The sequence below is a fragment of the Pelophylax lessonae genome (genome assembly GCF_965119305.1).
Source record: "Pelophylax lessonae genome assembly, chromosome: 12".
NCBI classification, from domain to species: Eukaryota; Metazoa; Chordata; class Amphibia; order Anura; family Ranidae; genus Pelophylax; species Pelophylax lessonae.
Window position 1 is genome coordinate 12,358,918 of NC_138779.1, and position 22,033 is coordinate 12,380,950.

The 22,033-nt window shown below is 42.8% G+C and overlaps 1 protein-coding gene and 1 long non-coding RNA gene across 2 annotated transcripts in view; one reads left to right on the top strand and one right to left on the bottom strand.

The window, feature by feature from the left end:
* LOC309567853 overlaps positions 1 to 22,033 on the top strand; it is a 1,051,047-nt gene that overhangs the window by 468,278 nt on the left and 560,736 nt on the right. The gene's annotated exons all lie outside the window — the stretch shown is intronic.
* LOC309568271 (uromodulin-like) lies at positions 714 to 19,756 on the bottom strand (the record flags this gene model as incomplete). Its single annotated transcript, XM_082273940.1, has 10 exons — positions 714 to 861; positions 1,202 to 1,322; positions 4,357 to 4,395; positions 4,919 to 4,991; positions 7,073 to 7,229; positions 10,645 to 10,884; positions 14,127 to 14,281; positions 16,340 to 16,554; positions 18,244 to 18,348; positions 19,711 to 19,756. The coding sequence occupies 10 exons, from the start codon at positions 19,754 to 19,756 to the stop codon at positions 714 to 716; spliced, it is 1,299 nt and encodes a 432-aa protein (XP_082130066.1).

Below are 22,033 nucleotides of genomic sequence, written 5' to 3' on the forward strand. Positions count from 1 at the left end.
ACACAGATTGCAGGGGTCAGGAGTATGTCAAGCACAGAGTGAAGAGATCAGGGGATCGATAGCACAAAGAGTTCAGGGGTCAGGAGTATATAACTCACAGAGCACAGGGGTCAGGAGTAAATAGCTCACAGAATGTAGGGGTCAGGGCTATATAACTGTAACACACAGGCAAAAAAAGACAACCACAAAATCACTGTACCCCCCCCCCCCCTCACCGCCAAGCACAAACCTTTCCTTACCCAAAGATCCCCTCACCCTCTGTACTCCACAGCCAACAAAGATCTGCAAAATGCAACCACTACATCTAAGCTACAATATATAAAATGTTGGGTTTTGGATTTATCTATGCCTTAGGAGCCTCCTTTTCCTGACCATAGCACCTGAAATAACGGAATATAAATGCAAAGAAACAATTTGAATGACATTACTTTGCAGTTTATTATATATTAAAGATCAATAAAAAGTACATAGTGTGCTCTCCAGTGATACAAAATATCTATATATTGTCTACTCCATTAACAATTCTTACTGTTCAATAAATTACAATACAATAAATAGTTCAAGTATAAAGCAGGCTTTAAGACAAAAAGCAGGATATCAGCTCTGTACAAAATGAGATAATCAGGACGCATAGCAGCAAGGTTTTCTTAGGTAGCGTTATATAAGATGCAGCCAATACCATTCACAGAAAATGAACTAGATACAAGATTCCTTCATAACTTCTCTCTGCTGAGAGCATTGGGGTTGACGTTACAACAAAGTCTCATGGTGCCGGGATGGTCGGTTCTCTGAGGGTTTACATCATCTTCATCAAGATCCAGGAGGAGATCAGAGCAGACAAAGTCCAAGGCATGGAGAAACCTGGAACAACACACAAGAGATATTAGGAATGGAGCGGGAAGGGCTGTCTTTATGGAAGATGCATTGTAGTTTCAATATAAAGAAAGCCAACTTTTACACCAGATTGTGACATTGTGAGAATTTAAAGGGTATTTCCAACCAAAATTTTAGTTTTTTAATAATTTCATAGCTTGGCGGCATTTGAGAGATTTACCCACATATACTGTTAAGGTGACAACAGTTTTACCAGATATAAAGTGAGGGAAAATCTGTTACAAAAAAAAACTGTCAGGTATATTGGCCTTTCCATACTCTCTAAAAATGGTTTCTGTCTGTGTAGCTGTTGGAGATTTTCTCTCACTTCTTGTTCGGTGAAACTGTTGTTTCTAGGACAGTAAGCAAAAGGAAAATGTCTCTAACATATCCCAAAATGGCAATAAAGGCCCAAAATAGGTCATTATCCTTCTGGACTAATTCCAAAGCTACAAAGAAAAAAGAAAATTGGCTGGATGTACACTTTAATAGAGAGATTACAAAAGAAATGGAAGGATGAATAGGACTTTAAAGGTAGCCACTGGTAATCCCATAACGAAGTACTCAACAGATAAAAAATTATAAAATGTATTATGACAACATGATAAAAGTAATAAAACCATATCATATGGAAAAAATATATAGGTGGACGTATCCCGAGTTCTCCATGGGGTATCTCACGGCGAGGATCGGCACAAGTAGGAGCGTAGCTCCATTTTCCAGAAGAGAGAAGTTGTGACACTCCCTACATTGGACAGACGACCGTGTTACCATCCACTACAAGTCGGAATCCATCTGCCATTTGTGGCTACTTTGCAGATTTGTATGGCCCTAGGACAGAACTCTTGCTGTTTTGGCTATAGAGTATTTGATGTACACATTCCACTTTGGAACTGATGTGTGTGGGACCTTTCCTTATGCCATTATGCTGGTCTGGGTGCTTCATGTACTCCCTTTGTTTCCCCCTGGGGGTCAGGTACCAATAGGATCTCCTGAGGAGGCTGTAAGCGAAACACGTAGCGATCCATTGGCTTATGATGCTTGAGATTCCTATTTGGCCCAGATATCCAAAAGATTATCGTAGATTCTGTGTTCCTTTATACAAGATCTTAGTTTGATACGAGCATGTAACAGGTTCTTGTGCTATATAGCCACCTCGTCTGGGGAGATACTGTACTGTATGTACTAGGGATTGACCAATTATCGGCGAAGCCGATATATCGAGGGGCAGTCTGCACTTTCCCCGATATATCGAAATCGGCCCCTGAGGTTACCGATATTGCCGATATTTCAGGAAAGTGCTTGTACTGGACTAATGCCTGCAGCTAGAGGCATCGACCTGGTACCGGCGTCCATAGCCAAGGGTCGGCTGACTTGTAATGATAACCAATGCGGCTGAGAAACCTCTCGGCTGTCATTACAAGGAGCGGGAGGGGACGTTTCCCCCCCCCCTCCTGCCGCCTTCCGTGGCTGGTCTTGGTCTCCCGTCCCACCAAGAGACCAGGGCAACCAGCCTGCATGGCCGCCGAAGACCCGATCAAAGCCGCATTCATCTCTGTTCGGGTCTCCATGCAAAAACCGGAAGTGATGTCATGACATCCCTTTCCGGTACTGGCGCCAGATTTTAAAAATGACAGCATTCAAAACAGCCAAACTTGGCGTTTTGAATGCTTTTAAGTGCAGAGGAGGGTTTGGGGTCTTTTACCCCCAGATCCCTCCACAAGAGTACCTGTCAAGAAAAAAAAATGAAAAATATATTTTTTGTAAATGTACGAAAATATCGGCCGATACCGATATGCATTGGCCAAAATATCGGTATCGGCAACGAAAAACCGATATCGGTCGATCACTAGTATGTACCATATATATTTTTTTTCCATATGATATGGTTTTAATATTTTTGTTATCACGTTGTCATAATTAGTTTCATATTTTGTATCTGTTGAGTACTTGGTTTTCCTTATGGGATTCCCAGTAGTTATCTTTAAAGTCCTATTCATCCTTTCATTGTAATGTTTTTTTTAGATGTGGTGCCACATATCTCTGTTGCGTTTAATAGAGAGATCCCCCTCTACTTTATTTTGAAGTTGACCACAAAGGAAGTAATGGGAAATCTGTTCAGTAGGGGGAATAAATACAACCAAAAAATATTTATTACAGGATATAAATCTATGATGTTGGTGTTACAGAACGTTATGTGTTTTCCGAAGACAACACAACAGAAGCTGTTTGCCTTCAGACTGTCTCTCTAACTGAACATCTCAGTCAGTGCTGATAATCTGCATATAATTGGAGCTCAAAGAGAAAAAAATTGACTTTATGGGCACAGTGCCTATAAAGTCCATTATTTTTCTCTTTGAGCTACAATTATATGCAATTTATAGTATGTGGCACAGCTAAAATGAGGGTGCTTACTAGTCACCAAGGGCACCAAATTCATCTACATTATTCATTGCTGATAACCCTCCACCCTATTGCTTTTATAATAAAACTAATATCAATAGATATTTAGATAAATACAATGTATGTAGGGAAATATAGGGATAGATAATAACCTCTAGTCATTGTCATTGTTAGAATTAGGCAGATGAAATGGGGCGAAATAGAACATTTTACATATCTCTTTGGGGGAGTTTATTATTTTTGTGGCCAGTAACCTGAATCTACAAAAGCTCAAAAGGAGACCTTGGAGAGAAAAAAAAAAAGGAGACAATATTTTTGCAGTATAAGTACTTGAATGTGCCCTGGTATCGGCCTCCTGCAGTCCCTGTACAGCAGGGCTAGAATGTGAGAGGAAGAAACAGCACAAGGATTGGGTACCAATCATGTGTTGCATGTAAATGTGTTAAAAGGAACATGCTGATAGAATGAGAGAGCAAATTGATCAGGGAGATTACCTAATCAGTTTGTTACTGCTCCTTCACTGCCCAATCAGCAGACTAGGGTGGAAGGAGGACATGAGAGAAAATGGTGTCACCCTCCTGGCTGTGCTGTGTGCCAATGCTGTGAAAACTGCAAGACTGGACTGACAGAAATACAAATCCTTTGGCAGGTAATATGGTAACCCTATTGGTTTTTTACCTGGAAACTTATAAGATTTAATATAACTCAGCTTTAACCCCTTTATACTAGTGGGAGCTGGTGGTTTAAATGGGCCCTGATATCCAACGGCCAGTAGGAGGGTCTCCGGATCATGCTGCGCTGTAGTTGGCTGCACAGTGCTGACATCATCCAAAGTCAATCCTACCATCTGCTGATTGTCAGCAGTTGACTGTTAGCTGTTGGTGACAGCTCAGTCACAGTTCTGGGGGTACCGGTGGAGCACTCCCCAAACAAGACAGCATTGCATATATGCAGGGGCTGGATGTTGAGGTCAACCAGCCCTGCCCCCACATATAAGGGTATTGTTGCTGTAAAGGGGTTAAACATGTTTAGCTACACCACTTTATACCATTAAAATTCTCAATGTAAGAGATTACTTACCTCTAGTAGATCCGTTATCTAAATAGTAATTGGTATCAGCTGGAAATAAAGAAAAACATATCTGTTAATTGGAGACCTCAACCGGACTGATACTCATTCTTCTGGATATATCGTATGATATTCACATTCACTGTAGGCTGATATAATTGTGTAGTGGAAGTGAAAGCATTTGTAATCCCTGACAATAAATCCTAACAATGGACAACGTGCTGCCTTTTTGGTCTGGTAAATACAGGTGACGCATGGAGCAATAAATATTTTTTTTCTATATTATGATGGTAAAGGGTTGGAATCTCTGCAGGCTTTTACTGCTTTGTCCCCTCTGGGACATTCTCCTTACTTCCTGGTCGGGTGACAGGTGTCAGACAGAAGAGGAAGTGAGGGAAAATCCCACCCAAAGGGAACAAAGACAGCAGTTAAAAATTGATAGAAGCTTTAAGCCTTCCTCTGCATTATCCAAAACGAAAAAATAAATGTTTTGTCTGGAATTGGACTTCAATATATGTGACTGAAGGAACACATAAAATTACTGTAACAAAACTGTGAACATGACTTGACTTACCTGCATCCAAAAAGATGCCGACTCTTCCTGCAATGGTCTGGGAATCTCCTGATTTGGATTGAGAGCTGCAGGTCTGTAGGAAAATAAAAGTAATTCAACAAAAATTCCAGACAGGTGAAATTGATGAAGGAATTGCAAATTGTATCCAAGAAACACCCCAGCTATGCTAAAGTCACATCATCCACTTCATGTTCCTTTATCTGGAAACAGTGGAGAATGCGGGCACACAGGGTTCTTCTTTCACTCCAATAATGAGACTTCCCTGGAATAGTTTGCATTTCCCCTCCACATTGGTTTCAGTCTCTCTGAGCCCTATTCCCCAATGACCTATTTATTCTACATTTTACCAGGGCAGCATGGCACCAACAATTATCTATATTAGAGATGAGTGTGACACCATCAAATGTCTTTCTTAGGAATGGCCATGAAACCATCAATTGTCTTTGTTAGGGATGGGCATGAAACCATCAATTGTCTTTGTTAGGGAGGGGCATGAAACCATCAATTGTCTTTTTATGGACGGGCATTAAGCCATCAGTTGTCTTTGTTAAGGATGGTCATGAATCCATCAATTGTCTTTAATAGGGATGGGCATGAAAGTATCAATTGTCTTTGCTAGGGATGGGCATGAAACCATCAATTGTCTTTGTTAGGGATGGGCATGAAACCATCAATTGTCTTTATTAGGGAGGGACATGAATCCCTCAATTGTCTTTGTTATGGATGGGCATGAAACCAATAATTGCCTTTAATAGGGATGGGCATGAAAATATCAATTGTCTTTGTTAGGGATGGGCATGAAACCATCAACTGTCTTTGTTATGAATGGGCATGAAACCATCAATTGTCTTATGGATGGGCATGAAACTATCAATTGCCTTTAATAGGGATGGGCACGAAAATATCAATCGTCTTTGTTAGGGGTGGGCATGAAACCATCAACTGTCTTTGTTATGAATGGGCATGAAACCATCAATTGTCTTATGGATGGGCATGAAACCATCAATTGTCTTTATAAGGGATGGGCATGAAACCATCAATTGTCTTTGTTAGGGATGGGCAAAAACCACCCATTGTCTTTGTTAGGGATGAGCATGAAACCATCAATTGTCTTTGTTAGGGATGGGCATGAAACCATCAATTGTCTTTGTTAGGGATGGGCATGAAACCATCAATTGTCTTTGTTAGGGATGGGCAAAAACCACCCATTGTCTTTGTTAGGGATGAGCATGAAACCATCAATTGTCTTTGTTAGGGATGGGCATGAAACCATCAATTATCTTTGTTAGGGATGGGCATGAAACCATCAATTGTCATTATGAGGAATAAGCATGAAACCATCATTTGTCTTTGTTAGGGATGAGCATGAAAACATCAATCGTCTTTGTCATGGATGGGCACGAAACCATCAATTATCTGTGTTAGGGATGGGCATGAAACCATTAATTGTCCTTGTTAGGGATGGGCATAAAACCACCAATTGTTATTGTTAGGGATGGGCATGAAACTGTCCATTGTCATTATGAGGGATGGGCATGATGCCATCAATTACCTTTGTTAGGGATAGACTTGGGCTTGGGCAAAACCCTAGCTTGTCCCATGTTATGGCTGCAATAGATGGACAGAGCTGTTAATTCTGATGGTGGTATCTCAATATCAGAAGCCAGAATAAGATTTTATTCACCATTTCTGTGTGGAGTTGGCCATTAATTAAGCTAATATGCTCATTACACTCAGCACTGTTCTACCTGCTTGGTTAGCAGCAGCAGATCAGATAATCAAGAGGGAAGCTTGTATTCTTGTTTGGTGTGGAATTTTTTTTGTTCTTCAAATTTTCAGTCCATAAACACCTCCAAGCATCTTAATTAGGCCATGCAATGATTAGAAAGCCAGCTGAGGACATTGGGGCAGCACCGTAGTTTGATAGTTAGCCTTGTAACACTGGGAACCTCAAATTGAATGCTATCCAGAACATCCTCTGCCTGGAGTTTGCATGTTTTGCTTGTGTTAGTTTCCTCCAAGGACATGCAGGTAGGATATTCTGCTCCTGCCTAAACTGGTGCTAGTATTAGTGTGTATGGCTAAAAATAACCCCGCCTCCTTCTTCAGGCACAGAAATCACAGAACAGTCTCTATGTGTATATTGAGTCTTACCGTGGTACAATTATTAGTGCAGAGTGAAAGATCGGCATAGAGATAGACGGTGTTAGAATTGGCAATCTGGAAGACTTTCATAGCAAACCGAGATTCAATGTTGATTCCATTGCTGTCCACTGTTAGCTGGTCAGAAGATATTTGGCTGGATGGGCACCTGGATATAGAAACCTTTGATTATTTTTTAGTTACTGTAATCTAAAGTTTAGAACACAATACCGGCACATACTATTACAGCTGAACGATATATGGGGTGTGTTCATTATATATACAGTACAGTATATACTGTAATTTATAGAACGACAATACATGGCATATCTTCATTCTTTATATGTATATTATAGCTGAACAAGTCCAGGCATGTGTTCATTATATTGTTTCTGTTATTCAGTATTAAAGTCTTTAATTTACATTTCTATGGAGTGGATTTTAGTGGAGTGATTGTGCCATACGCAGGAAGTGAATACCTGTGCTGTGACCCATAATTATTCACACCTCACACCTACATGATTTTCTCCTTAATGCATTGAAACAAATGAAATACATCAATTTGAATTTTATTAAATGTATTTTATCCAATGCTGACCTACATATTGCTGTGAACTGGGCCTATCGAGAAACAATGGATTGTCAATGTGTTGGGCCTGCCTTGAGCAAAGTAGCCCGTCAACAGGTGGCGGGAAAGGGCCCTTCAATAAGAAACATATCAAGCAAAAATGTAAATGTTAATTCAAGGCTGCACTGAAACCTGGTATCATTTTGAAAGAGCTCTGTAGTTCTAACATTTATATTATAATTAATGTATAGTGTGGGGAAGAGTTAGATCCCCTGCAGGGCTGTCTTATAATGGCATCATGAGCCCCTGGGCAAAGTAATACTCTGGGGCCCCTACCAGCCTGCCCTAATTTATGCACCTACTCTTAAGAATTAAAGTATAATTCGTTGATAGAAATAAAACATATACAGTATTTATTTGTACTTCGATTTTAAACAATAAGAAAACACGCCATAAATCAAAGACTAATTAACACAAAGGGCACAGTACCGGGAGGGAAGCAGAAGGGCAAAATACTGGGATCAGGAGGGACACAGCACCAGGAGGGAAGCAGAAGGGCACAATACTGGGATCAGGAGGGACAAAGCAATGGGAGGGAAGCAGAAGGGCACAATACTGGGATCAGGAGGGACACAGTACCGGGAGGGAAGCAGAAGGGCACAATACTGGGATCAGGAGGGACACAGTACCGGGAGGGAAGCAGAAAGACAGAATACTGGGATCAGGAGGGCACAGTACCAGGAGGGAAGCAGGAGGGCACAATACTGGGATCAGGAGGGCACAGTACTGGGAGGGAAGCAGAAGGGCACAATGCTGGGATCAGGAGGGCACAGTACCGGGAGGGAAGCAGAAGGGCACAATACTGGGATCAGGAGGGACACAGTAACAGGAGGGAAGCAGAAGGGCACAATACTGGAATCAGGAGGGCACAGTACCGGAAGGGAAGCAGAAGGGTGCAATACTGAGATCAGGAGGGACATAGTACCGGGAGGGAAGCAGAATGGCACAATACTGGGATCAGGAGGGCACAGCACTGGGAGGGAAGCAGAATGGCACAATACTGGGATCAGGAGGGCACAGTACCGGGAGGGAAGCAGAAGGGCACAATACTGGGATCAGGAGGGCACAGTACCAGGAGGGAAGCAGAAGGGCACAATACTGGGATCAGGAGGGACACAGTACCGGGAGGGAAGCAGAATGGCACAATACTGGGATCAGGAGGGCACAGCACTGGGAGGGAAGCAGAATGGCACAATACTGGGATCAGGAGGGCACAGTACCGGGAGGGAAGCAGAAGGGCACAATACTGGGATCAGGAGGGCACAGTACCAGGAGGGAAGCAGAAGGGCACAATACTGGGATCAGGAGGGACACAGTACCGGGAGGGAAGCAGAATGGCACAATACTGGGATCAGGAGGGCACAGCACTGGGAGGGAAGCAGAACGGCACAATACTGGGATCAGGAGGGCACAGTACCAGGAGGGAAGCAGAAGGGCACAATACGGGGATCAGGAGGGACACAGTACCGGGAGGGAAGCAGAACGGCACAATACTGGGATCAGGAGGGACACAGTACCGGGAGGGAAGCAGAAGGGCACAATACTGGGATCAGGAGGGCACAGCACTGGGAGGGAAGCAGAAGGGCACAATACAGGGATCAGGAGGGACACAGTACTGGGAGGGAAGCAGAAGGGCACAATACTGGGATCAGGAGGGCACAGTACCGGGAGGGAAGCAGAAGGGCACAATACTTGGATCAGGAAGGCACAGTACCGGGAGGGAAGCAGAAGGGCACAATACAGGGATCAGGAGGGATACAGTACTGGGAGGGAAGCAGAAGGGCACAATACTGGGATCAGGAGGACACAGTACCGGCAGGGAAGCAGAAGGGCACAATACTCGCATCAGGAAGGCACAGTACAGGTTTAGGGATGCCGCCCTGGACACAGCCATTCCAGGACAGATTAGTAAAAAGCATGACTGTCTCTGCAAATCCAGGACGGTTAGCAAGTGTGATGTTATGCAAGATTATCTTGGGTCCCCAATGCTCCTGGGGCCCCTGGGCAGTGTCCAGGGTTACCCATGCATTAGGATGGCCCTGATCCACTGTTAGGTATGTATTGCTTGCTGTCTAAAGCAGCTGGGAAACCCATGAACAAAGATTGTTGGATTGTTCACAAATCATCACCCTAGTCCAGCACCTCTGCATATACCCAAGTTCCTGGAGTCCTGACAAAGGTGGACTCCTTATACCCCTGAATTGTATTGGCACTTTCCTATTTTCCACACCTAGACCCTTCTCAAGGCTTGTATTGCTGTCCGAGGCAAAATTTCCTTTCACATCCTGTACTGGTGACACCAAAAATACAGGGACATAAAATGATGGAAGATCTCTCCAGTGAGGACATAGACAGTGAGCAGTGTGGTGAAGAGTAGTAACCTCTTGGCTGGTTTTAATTGCTGTCAGTGTTCATAATGACCCCATATCCTCAGTTCTAGTCCTAATTTCACAAGCATGGATCAGTAACCAGAAAGTGCCTCAAAGTAGCCACAGACACCTCACAAGGGTTCCAACCCTTCCCCATTCTAAAACTGAACAAAATGTAGACTTGAGTTGGGCTGTAAAGATGAACTCCAGGAATGATATCACTTTAGAAAGTTGGCTTGTCCAGATTAGTTCAGAACTTCATGCCAACACTTCAGCAATGTACTCTTAAGCCAACCATAGACATTTCGAATCTCAAAACATGTATGGGCAGGCTAAATGTACCCAAGTTGATCGATCAACTTGAGTACAACCGGGCTGTCGGATTTTACATGCAATTATTGCTAACGGCTGTTTTTAACGAGGGTTTTCCTTGTTAACACTGTCTGTTTGAAGAATAGAAATTTGCTCCATCTCTGGCCGGCCTTAAGGTGGTACGGAATATTGTTCTGTGTATTTAGTGAATTATTTCTGTAGTCAAAATGTACAAAGAACACATAGCATTCATAACCAGTGTACTATGTACTTACCCGTTCTGAAGAAGATAGTACTTTTGGATACTTGAATTAGTAGGAGAGGCATAAATATTCACCACTTTGAGTTTAGAGGTGTTAACATCCAGATCTGGTACTCGTACTGAAAGGTATATAGTATCTTCCACATACAGGGAGTCATCTTCTGAGAGAGGGGTTGTATATGTGTTATCTTTAAAGGCCATCATTACAGCTGCAAAACTTCCATTTCCTGTAGGGCCGGTTATTTCTGTGGTCCTGGAAAATAAACACATGACAAAGGTTACCTACCTAGAAACCCTTGCAGGTATATGGCCATGCATCAATAATGTTATACAGAGAATTGTCATTATTTGCACTAAGGATAAAGAGCAAACCTATTAGATATCATCTTAAGCTCTGTGTATATTGATGGAAGCAATAAAGCTGATATACAATATCAAGTGCACCATGAAGGTTTAAAATGAGCGTTTATGAAAAAGCGAAATTAAAATAATTTAGGATAAGTACACCAAAAGCATTTTTTGTCCATACTTCTCTTGTGGGTCACAGGAGTGCATGTACTCACTCTCCCGTTAACCAGATTTCCCGCTATCAGCTGGCATGGCAAGGCCTCTCTAGGCTCTGGAAAGTTCCCACCATTGCCACCAATATTGTCAAGATCCATTCGACTGCCTGATTGACATTGAGCTGAGAGCTAGAGCCAGCTGCACCCACCCCTACCCCTGCCCAGTGCTCCTGTGAGTACTGGAGGAGCAGAGCAGAGAATGGTGACTGACAGTCACTGCTCTCCACTCAGAGAAGACCGAAAACTGAGCAATAAGTAGCCATGTGACTGCTCAGTTCTGGGCCTTAGAGCTCACAGGTGACCACTGCAGAATCACATAGATACTGTATGATACTGATAGAGTATGTATGTTTATTTCTTTTTTTTTAAAACCCATATTTCTCTTTTAGGTGACCTTGTTAGGTTGGGAAAAAAATGAAGAAGAAATGTTCCTACAATAGAAGAGCTTTTATACTCATCTGTCAGGCAGCCCATATCTCCTACCCATTGGTCCAGTGCTTCAGCCTCCACCAGACTCTTCAGTATTCAACATTTTTGGAAGTGCCTCCCAGCGCATGCCATGGTTTTTTTTTCCTCTGACCCCAATGTCACTACAGGATTTAGCAGCGTCGTAGGGTGAGGAGGAAGAAACCATGCGGTGTGGCAGGGGATGCACAAGCATTGAATGCCAAAGACTCTCATGGAGGCTGCAGCACTGAAGCAGAGGGAAGGTAGGAGACAAAGGCCTTAAAAAGTCTTATACTGTGGGAACATTAGGTCACAGGGTGACATGGTTACTTGAAAACACTTGGCCCAAGTTGCTTACACCCATGTATCCTCAGAGAGTTGAGCTCAGTTATATCTAAGCTTTTTTTTTTTCTAATTTACTGAGACTTGGCACAAGAAGTTTAATCCAACTTTGAAGTTTAACCTAACTTTTAACCTGTTATCTCTAATAAAGAGTTAATGCACATTTTTCTATATGATTTTCTTTTTGGATCCCTTAACCACTTAAAATCACGTATCTGTACGGCATTTTGTTAAAGTGGTTGTACTGGGGGTGATGCCTGCAGCCAGAGGCATTACCCCGGTATCGTTTTTTTAGAGTGGACGGTCGGCTTTCATGTGGTAGCAACCAATGTGTCTAAATAGCAGCCCAGCTGTCATCACAAGCAGTGGGAGGGGATGTCCCTTCCACCGCTCCGCCCAGGTCTCCTGTCCCACCTGGAGACCAGAGCGACCAGCCGCCATGTCCACCGGCTGGTCGGAGTCCCGAACAAAACTAGAATCAGCTTTGATTGGGTCTCCGATGTAGTAATCTGGAAGCGACATCACAATGTCACATCTGGTTTACTCTGCAGCCAACGGCGCTGATTTTAAAAATTCAAAGTATTTAAAAATGCTAATTTTGGCGTTTTGAAAACTTTGAAGTGCAGAAGAGGGGTTTGAGGTCTTTTAGACCCCAGATCCCTCCATAAAGAGTACCTGTCACTGCATATTACTGTCACAAGGGATGTTTATATTTCTTGTGACAGCAATAAAAGTGATCAATTTTTTTTTTTTAATAGGTACAGGGTACAAAAATAAATAAGAAAAAAAAATATTTTTAAAGCACCCCTGTCCCCATGTGCTCACGCACCAAAGAAGACGCATATGTAAGTCGCGCCCACAAATTTAAACAGTGTTAAAATCACACATGTGAGGTATCGCCGCGACTGTTAGAGCGAGAGCAATAATTCTAGCAAAAGACCTCCTCTGTAAATCTAAACTGGTAACTGCTAAAAATGTTAACGCGTCGCCTATGGAGATTTTTAAGTACCGTAGTTTGTCGCCATTCCACGAGTGTGCGCAATTTTAAAGTGTGACATGTCAGGTATCTATTTACTCAGCATAACATCATCTTTTACAATATACAAAACATACATATACATACATAAAAAACAATTGGACTAACTTTACTGTTTAGTTTTTTAAATTCAGTGAAGTCTATTTTTTCCCCTAAAAAATTGCATTTAAAAGACCGCTGCGCAAATACCGCGTGACAAAAAATATTGCGACAATCGCCAATTTATTTTCTAGGGTCTTTGCTAAAAAATTATATATAATGTTTGGGGGTTCTAAGTAACTTTCTAACTTTAACTTAGACTTGCTCTTGAAGTGGTTAATATTGTGTAATGCTTACATGTTGGACGGACTTATGAGATTTGCTTTTATAATATATATTCACCCATGTGTCCTCAGAGAGTTGGGCTCAGTTATTTTCACCCATGTGTCCTCAGAGAGTTGGGCTCGGTTATATTTAAAGGGAACTAAAACTATTTAAAGCGGTGTTCCAGCTGTGGAAAAAAAAATAAAAGTCAGCAGCTACAAATGCTGTAGCTGCTGACTTTTATTATATAGACACTTATCTGTCCAGGGAGCCCACGATGTCAGCACCCCAGCTGATTTTCAGATCGGCTGCCTGGTGCTGCCGCCACCATTCCCTCTAAGGGAAACTGGCAATGAAGCCTTTTCAGCTTCACAGCCGGTTCCCTACTGCACATGCGCGAAGCATGCTGCACATTCTCATTGGCTCAGCGGCAGGGGAAGGAGAAAGGGGACGGAACCTCCAAGGGACAGCGCTGCGCTGCTGTCTCTCAGAAGTTGGGAAGGGTACCTGTCAAAAACAGGAACCCCTTTCCCCCTCCCCACTGAAAGGTGCCAAATGTGGCTACGGAGGGGGGAAGGAAGCAGATGAGCAGAAGTTCCACTTTTGGGTGGAACTCCGCTTTAAGTTTTTGTTTCTGTTGAAGCTTGGCACAAGCCCATTTTAGTACCTTCATTAAAGTTCAATCAGTAACTACAGACCTGTAAGTTTAACATCTACTGTATGGAAGATAGAAGAGTAGACACTAGAATATAATATCGTAAGAGATAGCCAGCATTGGCCCTGAAAGTATGCAATAATAATTACCCAAGTATTGGGCGCAGCGTCACATTAAGAGCGACATTCATATATAGCGGGTAAGAACAGGAAACATTCAGGACAACGTCATTTGTTATTCGGATCGGATCCGTTTTGCCAAAAATATACAGCTGATTTGTGTACATAACATGGGTTGCACTCATCTGTAGAGAGAGGAAGCACAGAAGTCATTAGACAAGGTCAGAAAACTTACCGCCATACAGTAATCCACACATTAGCAGATAGTTACTTTTAATGTCAGTGTATTCTCTGAAGGATCAAAAAAGAAGGCTCTAATTTTCATAAGGCAGAACTTCAGCCCAAAACAACCAGATAAAAATAAATAGCATATCATAGGATTAAATAACAAAAGTAGCTTTTTCGGCAATATTCAACTTCAACTGCCGTTTGATGTCCTCAGTCTAATGACCACTACCATTCAACCGACTTTATCTAAGTCATGGTACCCTTGGACCCCCCCCCACCCCAAGCCTGTGACTGGACAGTGAAAGGAGAAGCAGAGGCTTCATCTCTCTTTCACTCTGTTCTCTCCTCCTATCAAAATAATGTGTGTTAGCGCATGAACTACTTGGCTATATGTGAAGAAAAAGGGGGAAAAGATAACCCCCAGGAGTGATCAGACTTTTAAAGCATCCACTAGTTAATCTCATAAAGAAATGTACATTCCTTAAACGTATGAATACATGCACAATTTATTGTGACAACATATTAAAAATTCTCAGTACATAAAAAACCATCACGTAAATGAGTGAGCACAACAGTGCTGATCAACATGCTCCTGAGCGAGAAGAACCCATAAGTGGTCCAGCATGTAGCAGGGTCTGTGTCTGAAGACCATCAAGATGGCCGACCTCCTATGCCCAGCTCAGAAGGGTTCTATTGAGCAAGTTTGCCAATGGATCGCTACGTGTTTCGCTATGCAGCTTCTTCAGGTGATCCTATAGGTGTTATAATGGGGGGCGAAGGGTACCCAATATTCTCTTGGATGGAGGCTGTGAAGTAAGAGGAGCCACAGCTCATATGGATTCCGATCCAATCAGAGTGGGATACCCCCGCCGGCAGGGAGACAGTGAAGATGTCCCCAAACAGCTGTAGCTCCTCTAAGGGAAGGATATATACTGTACATATAGTGGTTAATTCCAGTAGGAACAATTCTAGTACCACTATTACTTCACAGCCTCCATCCAAGAGAATATTAGGTACCCTTCATCCACCATTATAACACCAATAGGATCCCCTGAAGAAGCTGCATAGCGAAACGTGTAGCGATCCATTGGCAAACTTGCCCATTAGAACCCTTCTAACCCGGGCATAGGAGGTCGGCCATCTTGATGGTCTTCAGACACAGACCCTGCTACATGTCAGACCACTTATGGGTTCTTCTCGCTCAGGAGCATGTTGATCAGCACTGTTGTGCTCACTCATTTACGTGATGGTTTTTTATGTACTGAGAATTTTTAATATGTTGTCACAATAAATTGTGCATGTATTTAAACATTTAAGGATTGCACATTTCTTTATGAGATTAACTAGTGGATGCCTTAAAAGTCCGATCACTCCTGGGGGTTATCTCTTCCCCCTTTTTTTCCCATTTATATATTGAATGTGGTACCACTATATCCAAGATCATGTCTCAATTTTTTCATATATATATAATTGTCTATATGTGCTGCTTTTCCTTCCCAGTCTGAGCTGTGCTGTACAGGGACTGTAAGAGGCTGAAACCAGGTCAGATTGATATTGATGCATTTAAAAAATATATATTTCATGATGCATTAGTGAATACAGAGCTATGTTATTTGTGTCTTTTATGGCTGCCTGGGCTTCAGCTCCTTTTTATGGGTGTCTCCTTTAACTAGCCGGCTTCTAAGGGGACACCCGTGAATGTGTGCCCTTTACTGGGGCTGTGTGTGTCTATTCAAACACAAAGCACCCAGCAACCCCCACCCCTGATCCCTCCTCCCAGACAACTGCAGGAGCCAATTACACCTCTTCCCTTCTCTATCTCATCTGCAACCAGGAAGTTCAGGGAACAGTGCTGACTTGGAGGACCTGGTAAAAGGCACAAGGGATACCAGGTATGTGTTTGAGGATGGGGAGTTGTCAAAGTAGCAGGGCATGTTGTCCATTAATGTTGTAAAAGCATGAAAAATGAGGGTAAAACAAACACTTACAGTCAGGACCATGTCAGAAGAACTTACCACAGGAACTGTGTTACAGTCAGAACTTATTAATGGACGATAAATGGTTATCTCCGATTTCCCATCCACAACCTCCCTTCCTGCCAAACACTCGGGGTTGGTGCTGTTCAGCCTTATATCTGACGTATTATAACCATTTTTTTCCAACCAACATTTTGACACTTGTATATTGAATTTTGCTCCAGTACAAGTAAGATTTACAGATGGAGTGGCTCCTGAAAAAAACATGAATTTTATTCGGCATATCTGAGATGGGAAGGTGACAGGGATGTAATTGATGCAATATAGGGGTTTTCTATATATACCCACTTTAGGGGGGCAAGAGTGGCCAGAGACTGGGGAGAAAGTTGCCATAGAGTCAAGGAGTTAAAGATTCCAATTTACATACAAAACATTGACTGTTGGTGATCAGTGTAGCTCTACCTTACATTGGTGGTCAGTGTATCGCCCCCCTATTTTGGTGGTCAGTGTAGTTCCCCCTTACATTGATGGTTGGTGTAGTGCCCACTTACATTGGTGGTCAGTGTATGGCCCCCCTATATTGGGGGTTAGTGTAGTTCCCCCTTACATTGATGGTTGGTGTAATGTCCCCTATATTGGTGGTCAGTGTAATGTCCCCTATATTGGTGGTCAGTGTATGGCCCCCCTATATTGGGGGTTAGTGTAGTTCCCCCTTACATTGGTGGTCAGTGTATCGCCCCCCTATATTGGGGGTTAGTGTAGTTCCCCCTTACATTGATGGTTGGTGTAGTGCCCACTTACATTGGTGGTCAGTGTATGGCCCCCCCTATATTGGGGGTTAGTGTAGTTCCCCCTTACATTGATGGTTGGTGTAATGTCCCCTATATTGGTGGTCAGTGTAATGTCCCCTATATTGGTGGTCAGTGTATGGCCCCCCTATATTGGGGGTTAGTGTAGTTCCCCCTTACATTGGTGGTCAGTGTAATGTCCCCTTACATTGGCGGTCAGTGTAGTGTCCCCTTACATTGGTGGTCAGTGTAATGTCCCCTATATTGGTGGTCAGTGTAATGCCCCCTTATATTGGTGGTCAGTGTAATGTCCCCTTACATTGGTGGTCAGTGTAGTGCCCCTTATATTGGGTGTCAGTGTAGTGCCCCTTATATTGGTGGTCAGTGTAATGCCCCCTTACATTGGTGGTCAGTGTAATGTCCCCTATATTGGTGGTCAGTGCAATGTCCCCTATATTGGTGGTCAGTGTAATGCCCCCTATATTGGTGGTCAGTGTAATGTCCCCTATATTGGTGGTCAGTGTAATGCCCCCTTACATTAGTGGTTACTGATTATGGGTAAACCTTATACCATAAACCCATGTTTTTTCGTTGTTGTTAGGAGGACTGGACTGGAAGGGAGGGAGCATTTGTCTTTTAGACACACGCCCCCTTCAATGACACTGCAGTGAGAGGAGAGCCTCCACTGCAGCATTTTTATTGGACAGCTTGGACTTGTGAAAGGGTCCCGCTGCGGGACTGTAATAGAGGGCCCCACAACGGGAGTAAAGGGCTCCAGGATCAGTGGGAAGAGCCCCAGGCTTGAAGGGAAAGGCCCCAGCCAGGAGTCTGGGGGCCCTTCATGTTTTCTTGCACCGGGGGCCCTGAAGGTTCTAGTTACGCCTCTGGAACCAATCTCCTTCTGAAGCTGCAGGAGGAAAAAGGAGGACAGTGATTTCTCTATATGCTGCTCCCACCATCCCCCCCTATCCAGGTGTACAGGGGAGTCGCACAGGCACCCTGGAGCATGGGGCCCGGTTGCAATTGCAACCCCTGTAGTTACGCCCCTGGTACTATGTATGTTATGGGGACCTCATATGGTTTATGTGAAAATGCAATATTTGGTTTTAAAAGGCATGAGATCCATTGTAACCATTGTATGATATCATACCGTACCTCTGTATGGATAGAAAGTTGCATTGCACTGGCAGGTAGTGGTATTGGTGTCACAATACTCATCATCAGCACAGGTAACACTTCCACAGGTTACAGACGCAGCCACTGGAGAGACAGAAAAACACATTAAAGTCCATTCTGTGTTCCTGTGTGGAAGTCTAAACAGATCTCAAATCCAGCTACTATGTAACACAAGGATCAAAATAAATAATCAGAGATAATGTGAAGTTTATTTTGAATTGTTCCACAACAATCCAATTTGTGTCAAACTGTTGCAACTTGTAACCAAATATTCCAATATACAAAAGTGTTACAATTCATAAACAAAGTGTTCCTCACTCTTCCCCTGTGTTGTATTCACCCATGTTCATGAATAAGGTTAGGTTCACATACATGCTGGTGTGGGAAGATGTAAATCACACACATTCCCGCACCTGCAAGCAAACCACACTGCTATTTAGCAGCCACACAGGGCTGCCATTAATTCTTATTTCATTTTATTATATCTGTTGATCCTGCCAGAAATTCAGAGCTCTCCTGTGTACTCTGCAGTCTTATCTCAAACAGTGTTATCAGTCCTGCCCAGTTTTCATGTGTGAGCTACAGAACCCCTTCCTCCTATGTTATGCAGATGATGAAAGGTGGAGGTGTTTGTGGCCCTAAGCAATAACACTGCTTGGTCATAGATACAATACGGTAAATGAGCGATGTAACTGGAAGGCTGGAAGGATCACCAGGTGATGTGTAAAAAAAAGTCTGAAAAAAGAAAACCTAAGCAGCCTCCACTAAGGACCAGCAAGCTGCAATATATTATATTTTCATTCTTGGGCAGGGGCAGACTGGCAACTTTTGGCCCAGGGGGCAAGTACAAACCAGAGGCCCATGGTGCAGCGACTCGGCCCCCCCTCCCACTCTCCCTCCTCCTGACTCCCATTCCATGCTGAAGCTCCACTCCAGGTACTCTCTACCCACCGGCCGAATCCGGGTTCCCAAGCTGGCCAGCGGAGGCTGATTGGGGGGAGCTGGGAAAGCTCGGATGGGGCTGCCTGGGGGAGGAGAGTCTCCAGTGGGGCATGGAACCGGCCTCTGCACAGACATAGTTTACACCATCAATGCTGGGGGGAGGCCTGCGCTCTGTCCTTGTCTTCATCCCGCACTCAGTACGTCAGCAGTGGGGACTTTTTACTTCTCTCCACCAGGAATCCTTTAGGCATGTCTGTGGCAGAAGCAGTGCACCATTTTTATGGTGAATCAGAGCAGCCTGGGGGGCAATTGCCCCCCTGCTCCCTGGCCCAGTCCTCCCCTGTTCTTGGGTTTAGATACACTTCAATAAGAGTACGGATCTCCCTCGCTTTATTTTTGTTCATTTGGCCTTCCCCAATCATTCCCTCCAATCTCTGGGAATGATCGCTGTCTCTGTATTCCAGATGTGAGATTATAAGATAAAAGGAGATAAACGTCACTCACCTGCCATGGCAGCGCACAGTACAGATAGCAGTAGTGTTGTCTTCATGGTTATCAGAGACCCTAGAAAATATATCCTATATGAGCAACCAATTTCTGTTTGTAATTTAGCAAAAAAAAAAAAATAATAATATAAAAAAAAAAGTCCTACAGGGTTTCCCATTACCTTATATATAGTTTTTATACAGTCAAAATAAGACAAATAAACAAAAAAAAAACATCTATATATGTTACAATATTCATATATGTAATATAATAGACTTAACAATATTTGATCAGAAAAAAAGAAATAAAATAAAATAATTATATATATATATATATATACAGTGGGTACGGAAAGTATTCAGACCCCCTTAAATTTTTCACTCTTTGTTATATTGCAGCCATTTGCTAAAATCATTTAAGTTCATTCTTCTTCCTCATGAATGTACACATAGCACCCCATACTGACAGAAAAACACAGAATTGTTGACATTATTGCAGATTTATTAAAAAAGAAAAACTGAAATATCACATGGTCCTAAGTATTCAGACCCTTTGCTGTGACACTCATATATTTAACTCAGGTGCTTTCCATTTCTTCTGATCATCCTTGAGATGGTTCTACACCTTCATTTGAGTCCAGCTGTGTTTGATTATACTGATTGGACTTGATTAGGAAAGCCACACACCTGTCTATATAAGACCTTCCAGATCACAATGCATGTCAGAGCAAATGAGAATCATGAGGTCAAAGGAACTGCCTGAAGAGCACAGAGACAGAATTGTGGCAAGGCACAGATCTGGCCAAGGTTACAAAAAGATTTCTGCTGCACTTAAGGTTCCTAAGAGCACAGTGGCCTCCATAATCCTCAAATGGAAGACGTTTGGGACGACCAGAACCCTTCCTAGAGCTGGCCGTCCGGCCAAACTGAGCTATCGGGGGAGAAGAGCCTTGGTGAGAGAGGTAAAGAAGAACCCAAAGATCACTGTGGCTGAGCTCCAGAGATGCAGTCAGGAGATGGGAGAAAGTTGTAGAAAGTCAACCATCACTGCAGCCCTCCACCAGTCGGGGCTTTATGGCAGAGTGGCCCGACGGAAGCCTCTCCTCAGTGTAAGACACATGAAAGCCCGCATGGAGTTTGCTAAAAAACACCTGAAGGACTCCAAGATGGTGAGAAATAAGATTCTCTGGTCTGATGAGACCAAAATAGAACTTTTTGGCCTTAATTCTAAGCGGTATGTGTGGAGAAAACCAGGCACTGCTCATCACCTGTCCAATACAGTCCCAACAGTGAAGCATGGTGGTGGCAGCATCATGCTGTGGGGGTGTTTTTCAGCTGCAGGGACAGGACGACTGGTTGCAATCGAGGGAAAGATGAATGCGGCCAAGTACAGGGATATCCTGGACAAAAACCTTCTCCAGAGTGCTCTGGACCTCAGACTGGGCCGAAGGTTTACCTTCCAACAAGACAATGACCCTAAGCACACAGCTAAAATAACGAAGGAGTGGCTTCACAACAACTCCGTGACTGTTCTTGAATGGCCCAGGCAGAGCCCTGACTTAAACCCAATTGAGCATCTCTGGAGAGACCTAAAAATGGCTGTCCACCAACGTTTACCATCCAACCTGACAGAACTGGAGAGGATCTGCAAGGAGGAATGGCAGAGGATCCCCAAATCCAGGTGTGAAAGACTTGTTGCATCTTTCCCAAAAAGACTCCTGGCTGTATTAGATCAAAAGGGGGCTTCTACTAAATACTGGGCAAAGGGTCTGAATACTTAGGACCATGTGATATTTCAGTTTTTCTTTTTTAATAAATCTGCAACAATGTCAACAATTCTGTGTTTTTCTGTCAGTATGGGGTGCTATGTGTACATTCATGAGGAAGAAGAATGAACCTAAATGATTTTAGCAAATGGCTGCAATATAACAAAGAGTGAAAAATTGAAGGGGGTCTGAATACTTTCCGTACCCACTGTATATATATATATACACACACACATATATATATATACACAGTATATATATATATATATATATATATATATATATTTTTTTTTTTTTATTAATGTGTGCAATAATATATATATATATATATATATATATATATATATATATATATATATATATATATATATATATATATATATATATATATATATATGTATATATTATTGCATAAATTAATCTAAAAAACTTCAAATAAACAATACGATTCAAACCTGGAGTGTAATACAGTAAGAACCGGTTCACATATATGCAATGACAGACATTGCATGTGATTCGAAACACACTGCTCTGCAAATCACATGCGATGTCTGTGCGATGCAAATTCAGCCATAC